Source organism: Haliaeetus leucocephalus, unplaced genomic scaffold (genome assembly GCF_000737465.1).
Source record: "Haliaeetus leucocephalus isolate CR32 unplaced genomic scaffold, Haliaeetus_leucocephalus-4.0 Scaffold162, whole genome shotgun sequence".
Taxonomy (NCBI): domain Eukaryota; kingdom Metazoa; phylum Chordata; class Aves; order Accipitriformes; family Accipitridae; genus Haliaeetus; species Haliaeetus leucocephalus.
The window spans coordinates 15,803,220-15,811,576 of NW_010972598.1; the positions used below are offsets into that span (position 1 = coordinate 15,803,220).

At 55.9% G+C, this 8,357-nt stretch overlaps 2 protein-coding genes across 3 annotated transcripts in view; both read right to left on the reverse strand.

Moving 5' to 3' along the window:
* GCK (glucokinase (hexokinase 4)) overlaps positions 1-8,357 on the reverse strand; it is a 251,262-nt gene that overhangs the window by 145,068 nt on the left and 97,837 nt on the right. The window lies entirely within an intron of this gene.
* ELMOD3 (ELMO/CED-12 domain containing 3) lies at positions 1,744-8,350 on the reverse strand. Of its 2 annotated transcripts, none has more exons than XM_010562892.1 (10): positions 8,139-8,350; positions 7,674-7,743; positions 7,281-7,343; positions 6,822-6,913; positions 6,470-6,593; positions 5,613-5,735; positions 4,029-4,159; positions 3,319-3,395; positions 3,025-3,152; positions 1,744-2,209 (listed from the first exon to the last, which is right to left on the reverse strand). In XM_010562892.1, the coding sequence occupies exons 1-10, from the start codon at positions 8,211-8,213 to the stop codon at positions 2,001-2,003; spliced, it is 1,092 nt and encodes a 363-aa protein (XP_010561194.1). In that variant the 5' UTR covers positions 8,214-8,350; the 3' UTR covers positions 1,744-2,000. The 2 variants fall into 2 exon arrangements, with proteins under 2 accessions (XP_010561194.1, XP_010561193.1); XM_010562891.1 differs by having other exon boundaries at positions 7,281-7,346.

Consider the following 8,357-nt stretch of genomic DNA (forward strand, 5'->3'; position numbering starts at 1 on the left):
TCCTGCTCTCGCTGCCCGCTCCCCTCTTTCCCGGTACCCGCATCCCTTCCCTGGCACCTTCAGCCCTGCCCCGGCACCCACATCCCCCCCGAGCACCCCCAGCCCTCCCTCAGCACGCACATCCCTCCCCTGGCACCTCCATCCTCCCCCGGGACCCCCATCCTCCCACCCATGGGGACCCCACATCCCTCCCTGGCACCCCCCCGCTTCGTACCCACCTCCCCAGCACCCCCATTCTCACCGGGCCCAGGTAGCCAGGGAAAACAGGCAAGCCTGGAGTTCCCGCTTCCAGCCCCAGCCCCGGGGGGAGCCCAGCCCATGCTCCCCTTCGTCCCCCTCAAAACCAGCCCCAAGGTGGTTTTTGTTTTCTTCAGAGCCTGGCTGCCCCCATCCCACCCTCCTCCCACACCTCCAAATGATTTACACAATAATTCAGGATTAGGAAAGAAAAAAAACACCATCAGGTTCGTTTTTGCCCATTTATTAGTTTTGGGTTTTTTTTTAATTTTTGGCAAGGGAAAGCATTTTCCAGCCCCACGGGGAAGGCCATTGCCTTTTTAGAGAGGCAACGGCACCAGGCAGCTGTCAGGGCCCATTCAGCACCATGCCGCTCTCTTATCCCACCAGCTCCTCGCTTCTCTTGTTCAAACACATCTTTTATCTCCAGATCTGGGCTTTGGGGGCTTTTATTCCCCTCGCCTTCTTTTGAGGGCTGAAGATGCTTTTCAAGCATTTCTAAGCACCTGCTGAGGACTCACATCAGGCACGGAGCGGCCATTACTGCTCCTGGCTCATCCCCTTGCTGCACCCGGGGCAGGACGGGGCTGTAAATTGGATTTCCTAAAGGGGGAAACTGAGGCACGGAGGGCTGGGAAAGGAGGGAGCGTGTTGGGAAACCACACCCCAGCCTCTGGGAACTCCTGAGCAAAAGTCTTGCCTCCTCTTCAACAAGGTTTTCCTGAAAGCAAGCAGCTGCCCTTGCAGACGAGGAGGGACTTTTCTTCCTGCTCTTGGCTTCGTCTCGCCTTGGGACAGAATCCAACCCTGGTTTCTCTCCTCCAGAGCAGCTTTTCCACTGCTGAACCCCAAATTTGGCTCCTCGGCGCCAGACTGACCCCGCTTCGCCCCTCCCCGCTCTCTAGAGCGGCCCCCTACCAGCAGAAACCCTCTCCCCTCACCCAGCTGCAAAGACCAGAAGCAAATCCAAGTCCAAAAGTCTCTGTTACACCAAGAAAAGCATTTTTTCCCTCCTTTTAGTAACTTCTTTAGGAGCTGACACACACAGTAACATCCCAGGGGACTTCGGGGGGGTCGCCAAACCTTGGGGGACGAGCTGCCCCCACTGCCCCAGCAACAGGGCTGTGCTTGTGCTCTTATCCCGCCATCAATGCAAAATTAAGGTGCTGTGGCCCAAAGCCAGGGGGTTTTAAACCCTCCCAGATGCTGTCAGAGCCATGATTTGATTCAGGACCCCTGTCACCATGCTCCAGCTCTGCATGGAACATCACAAGACTTTCCTGCTGGGGGTAAAGACAGACAGGAGCATGGATTTGAGACAGGCAAACAGACTATCCCAGTCCCCAGGCTAGTGGCCCACGAAAGCCACTCGCTCTGCCACATTTTCCTCCTTTGCTTCAGGAGAGTTCTGCCTGGAGAGGGTCAAATCCTGCGGCTTGCTCCCACAGCACCGAGCAATGCTGACACTGCAGCCAGGACGCTTGTGGGGCAAGAGGGGGAAGGACCGGGCCACCCTTTCTGGGGGTTTAGGGCAAAAATCTACCCTCAATGGCATCCCAGGCTCCCAACTGCCCTCAGCTTGGTCCCAGACCCTTCTTTTGCTGCACTTCTCAGGGCAGCAGCCACCTCCCATCGCTCTGTGTCTACCACCTCGACCTGCATGGCCCTTCCTGAGCTCCCCCTTAACCAGAAGCGACAGCAGCCAGGCATCCACCAAGAGCTGAGCCATGAGCAGAGCTCCCTGCAGCGCATCTTCCTCCATTTCAGATCAGTCGGGCTTCTCCTTCCAGCTCAACCTGCAGGTCACAAACGCCCGTGAAGTGGATCTCCTCGTTGGGCTGGCTGCCGCTGCCGCCAGAGGCAGAGGAAAAGAATGGTTGCTGAAGGCTGTCTGCCGTGGGGCTTCGGTTCACGTAGGCCTCCAGGGATTTCAGGAGCTGCTTTGGTTTCTTTTTGGTGGATAACTCCAGCTCTGGGGAGGTAAGAGGGAAACGCATAAGGACAGAGAGCGAGGTCTCGATGGTGTCAGGAACACAGCACACTCCCAGGGTTTTTGACTCATGTATTATTTCTGGTGTCCCACTGTATCCCCTCAGGAAAGGGCACAATTATGTTTTGCTCGGGATGACAGAGCGTGAAAAGCTTTTTGCCAAAACCCCCAGCTGAGCTCAGCATCAGCCTCAGCTCCCCCGAAATCCCCACGGGAGGGAAAGCCCAGGGCGAGCGGATCAAAGCTGAGCCTGAATGCAACAGCTGGACCCCGTTTTAAGAGGGAGCCATTAGCACAGCGCATCCGAGCAGCTCTGTTGACATCAGTCTCCTCCGGAGTAAATAACCCCGCCAGTTAATTTAGCGCTCACTGCGAAAAACACGCCATCGGCAACTCCACTTACACCCCACGCCACAAACAGGGCTTATGCAACCACACTGAATGACATGAGCGAGCCTGGGGAGCAAGAAGCATCCCCATTTGTCACCCACCTCAAGCCACCACAACACAGCAGCCCTCCAAACATGGCGGGCGCTTCCACGGGTGCTCGTCTTTAAGATTTGAGATGCAAAATGGGGGGAAAAAACCACCCCACGGGGAACTTGGGTACTTAAAGACTGTTGAAAAATGTCATTGTAAAGGTTAAATGATGAATGGTTGGGGCTTTCTGGGTGTTACACCCCTTGGGATTGGTCTCAGCATGACATGAATGTGCTGAGAACACACCAGGTTTGTCCTCTGGGCCTTGGGTTATTTTCCTCAGCTGGGAAAGGAGAGGAAAGTGCAGGGAAACAAACCCTTCAGGAGGAAGCTGGAGTCGACAATGGTCTTGTGCTGCCATTTCCAGACACGATAGAGCTGCAGAAAGGCCGCCGCATACAGGTCATTCAGCACGGCGATGACTTGCTGCCTGCGGTTGCATTCCCTGAAACAGGCAGAGAGGGGCTCAGCCAACACGGCTGCCGTCCCAGCAGCCAAGGGAGCCACTGGGGAGGGACCCCACTCAACGGGAACCAGCCAAGGATGCTGTTTGAGACCCCAAAACCACCACCCAGCCCAGCTACGGAGCTGTCGGCCGCTCCAGACCTCACCTGGAGAGACGTTCCTCCCTCAGGGCCTGGATGACGATGCGGGTGATGTTCACGGACATGATGCAGAAGGGGAAATTCTGCAAGAGAATGAGCATTATCGCAGCTTGGCTGGAAAAAGCCTCCTGTCTTGCGGCACGCAGAGGGGCCTGGACAACACCTTCGGCCCTTCTATGCCACATCTGTGTGGCCCCAAACTCATGGGATGGTGGCTGCAGGCAACAGATCCATGTAGGAGGACAATAATACTACAGATACAGGCTTAGATGGATGCTGTGCATCAAGCCAAGCTTATAGCCAGGCTTAAACCCAACCATATCTGAGACTAAAACGCCAAGTTTGAGACTGGCTCCACTCGCTCCCATTTTCACGCCACGCTGCTCTTTGCCCACTTCTCCAGCCCTTTTATCCTGTACAAGTTCAGCTTCAAGCCAGGATCCCAGGAGCAGATCTCTGATTTCCACCAGGACATTAAAATCTCATTCCCAGAATAAAGCCAACACCTGGAGCCTGGCTCCAGCTGCTGGTCGGAACTCCTCAGCTCTTTGGGGACTACCTTCTTCCCCTTACCAGCACGAGGGGGATTAAACAGCAAAAAAAATCAAGCCCTTAACTCTGAAGAGAAGGTTTTTGTGCTTCCCTTTCCCCGAGCATTAGAAATTAACAGGTAGATACCACAGCAGGGAGCAAGCAAAGGAGGTGGAAGGACATGCCTGGGTTTCATGCTGGGATAGCTTGAAAATCTCTTGAGCCAGAGGCAGTGTCTGAGAGTCCATGACGAAGTACAGCATCTGCATCAAGCCCAGCATCCCCGTCCCTCGCAGGTCAGTCCCAGGATCTGCACCTGGAAGGGCAGGACAGCCCAGAGAAGCGAGGGACAGCATGGAGTCGCTCTCTGGTCACCTCCCCGCTTCCGCAGGCTGTTTATACACTGTCACCATATTTCAAGAGCGGAGGAACCCTGGTGATTCCCTTCAGGAATTGCATCCTGAGGGAAAGCTTTCAGGGAATTTCCCTAACCAGGGCCGGATGGGTGCCATCGCCTCTTTCACATGGGCATTAACAAGCTCTTGCTCTCCCACCCACACACCCATTCTCTAGGAGACTTCTCTAGGAATTAGTAGCTTTAAGCTCTACCCACCCCAGGGCACATTTGTCTGGTAAATTAACCCTTAAAACCAGTTGTGTATGCCACAGGACAGAGCAGCAGGAGCTGTTTCCCTCCTGTTGAGGGTTTTAGGCTTCATTAAAACCCGGCCTATTTAACTTGCGAGTCAACCAGCCTGAAAACTCCTGCGAGGCCACATGTGACAGCTTTAATCATGCTGTTTGTCTTACACAGCAGAGGCTGAAAGCAACCTGCGATGCAACCTTAGTGACAGAGCCCTGACCTGCGCTTCGTTAATAAACCAGCCCTCTGGAGACAGCTCATTAGCTGCAGAGATCGCTTGCTAATGAAGAGCATTAATGGCCCAAGCAAAGCGGTTACGCCAACTACTTCTTGTTATGCCCACGCCATCTGAACACGGGCAACCGTGGCAGCGGGTATTGGTGTCATCTGGCCAGCCAGTCCAGATGTTGTACTGGTTGTGACAGCTGGCTGGGGCAGTGACAGATCTGCTACGAAACCAGGGCTCGGTATTGGGGCCAGCTCTGTTTAATATTTTTATCGATGATCTGGACAAGGGGATCAAGTGCACCCTTGGCAAGTTGCAGGGGACACCAAGTTGGGTGGGAGTGTTGATCTGAGGCTGCACCTCAAATATTGTGTTCAGTTTTGGGGCCCTCACTACAAGACAGACATTGAGGTGCTAGAGTGTGTCTAAAGAAGAGCAATGAAGCTGATGAAGGGTCTAGAGCACAAGTCTTATGAGGGGCGCCTGAGGGAACTGTAATAAGATAAGAGGAAATGGCCTCAAGTTGGACCAGAGGAGGTTTAGATTGGATATTAGGAAAAATTTCTTCACCAAAAGGGTTGTCAAACATGGGAACAGACTGCTCAGGGAAGTGGCAGAGTCACCATCCCTGGAGATATTTAAAAGACATGTAGATGTGGTGCTTAGGGACATGGTTTGGTGGTGGACTTGGCAGTGTTAGGTTTAACGGTTGGACTCAGTGATCTTAAAGGTCTTTTCCAACCTCAACGATTCTATGACACAGCAGTAGGGACCGTGTGAAGGGAGATGAGTGGCAAACCCTTTACGCTGCCTCTAGATCCCACCTCCAGAGGAGGGAACGGGACCAGCGTGATCTCTCTTGGCAAAGGTTTGCTCCAGAGGTCTCTCCCTCTGTCCTACCTTGAAAGCCAAGCTCTTCCCAGTGTGCCCCATAGCGTGGGCAGCCCAACCTGGAGCGGGTTAGCTTCTTGTAAATGGTCTGCAGGATTCTCATGTGCACTCTCTCATTATCATCCAAACCACCTGGTGGAGAGAAAACACCCCTCAGCATCCCTGCCCCACTGCCCTCAAGCACTGGCACAGAGACATGGCAGGGAAAGAAACCACCACCAGCTGCAGGGTAAAGCCAGAGCCAGCTGGAAATGAAATCCCGCAGTTGAGAACGGCTTATGGTGACAAGGAGAATGTTCGGGCTATGTTTATCCTGCTGGAGGGGAAAATGTATTAGAGGTGCAGAAACACAACTAATATGACTGGGTTTGCATGAGCGTGGGGGGAATGAATAATTCCGGCATCACGTGAAGTTTTGCTGGCCAAAGCTGCGCTGCCCAGGGAACCACAGGCGAGGAGTTTCCATGTGCTCAGCACATGTGATCCACCATGGGGCAGCCAGACATGACACACACCACACCAAGGCACTGGGAAGATTCACATCTCATTTGCTGTGGTCATGAAACAAGGAGTGGGAAGGGCTGTAGAGCCATGGAGCACCTGCCCGGTGCCGTGTCAAGGTGTACATGTGGAACGGCTACTGTGGCACAACAGAAAAGGGTCAAGAGATGCATCGTTCCCTACTAGAAGTATGTCTGCAGCAAGGGAGCAAAGGAGATGGAGAACGCATCCTTTGGAACAAGCAGCTGCCATGGGATAAGCGGGCAGAGACCCCACAAAACCCCTGAGCCCCCCCACAAAGCTCTCACGATAAAGGTGATGTCAGCCAGGCCAGCGGCTTGCGTTGGGGTGGAAGGGACACTCACACTGTGCTATGGCCAGAGCCAGCTCCCGCTCTCCCTGCAGCTGCGGCTGGAGCTGGGGAGGACCGAAGAGGAAGCGAACCAGAGCAGCCAGGCCTTGCCTGCGCGCTGTTGCCCGGACTTTCTTCTGTGGAGGAGAAAACATGCAAAGAAACGATCAGGGCTGGTCCCTCGGGGAATCAGGCAGGAGAGAAACCCGTGGGCAAGCCGGGAGGGATGGGACCACATGAAGAGCCAAGCCGAGGGAAGGTGGAAGGGAAAAAGGGGAGTGCTGTGCTTCTCCCACCACACTCCCCTCTCCTACTTACTAAAACTACCCCCGAGAGAGGGCGAGAGCGCGGGGCCCTGCCCGTACCCTGCACTCAGAGAGGTCGGCTGTCTGGAAGTACTGCAGCGCTTCATTGAAGGAGATTGGGGGTGCGGCACTGGCTGACGTCCCCCCCAGCCCTGCAGGGAAGGAGACAACAGGGTTAGCTCCCTGCCCCAGCGTGAGCCCTGCTCCTCCGCTCCAGCTTCCTGGTGCCAAAACGAGCTCCTGCCTCAGGTCAGAGGGGCCGTTCCAGCACGGGGAGCTCACTCCCAGCTTCTGGCATGGCAGGAGGGCAAAGACTTGGGGAGCTGGGGGAAGGCAGCAGGTCTCCTGCTCCCTCCGTCTCCCTCCAGCCCTTTCCCCAGCTCTCTCCCCATCCTCAGGTAATCCCCCCAGCTGCACACCCACCTGCTCCTGCCCTCTGGGACCCAGGTCCCTTCCCCTGCCCAGACCTTCTCTGTCCAACTCTGTAATGATCCCCCTTATCCCTGGCACCAGCTGTACCTGACTGTATCTCTTCCACAGCCTCCCATTCCTCCTGGGCTCGACACAGGTCCTCGCTGATCTCTGCTGGAAGAAAGGTACGCTAGAGGTTAGAGTCGGTTGGGAGGCCCCAGGAGGTTGTTTGCTCCCTTCCCCAGCACTGCTCAGGACATCTCCAGGCAGGATTTCCCCTTCCCTGGGGAAGAAACCCCGATCAGAATCCCCCGAGATGCTGCGAGGTTTCTCTTCGGCAAATATGGGACAAAGCGAGGCTAAGGCTTCGCCAAGCTGGAGCCAGACAGCTTTGCCTGTGAGCCGAGTGCTGGGTTCCTCGGGCTCCCTTCGAGCTCCCCAGGCATTTCCCCCACCAGGAAACAACGAGATCAATACGAAGGAAGCAGAGGAAAAGCTTACCGGCGCCCGCAGGCTGCCCCACTTCCCGCACGAGTGCCTGCAGGAGACCATTTTGGCTCAGAGCTGAGATCTAAGCAGAGACAGAGATGCAAACGTCACCCACCAGAACAGACCCAAAGAACCAACCGCTCCCCAGAGAACTCTAAAACCCTGAGCTCTTCCCTCAGGGAACCGACCCCGCACTCTGCTCACAGGCTCAGAACTGTGCCAGCCAGCTGGAAGGCGTGAGAGTGGCTCAGACCCCTTCGGGCACGTTTTTTTGTTGCGTTACCACCTCAGGTAATGGGAAGATTGCTTTCGGTACCCCGAAAGCTCATTTTATACGGACATTAATGGAGAAATAAAGCAATAGCGGGAAGGGGGGGAAGCTGTTTGACACCGAGGGGTGCTGCCCAGAGGCCGGGGCACGGCGGGGGGGGGAGGGGGGACGCACAGCGAGGGGCAGGGCTCAGGCCTGACACGCACGGGGAGGGACTTGCCGGGCGGGGGGAAACGGTGCCGCTCCTCAGGCCGCTCCTCAGCTCCGGTGCCTCCGCTCATGCCCTGCGGGGAAGAAGGCGGCCTCCCCCTCCTCGGCGGGAGCCGCAGCGGAGCCTCAGGCGGCGGGACCCGGTGGCCCCGGGGGGGTGACGGCCCCTCAGGGACCCCCCGGCCCCTCTAGAGGCCTCAGGCCTCTCCTGCGGC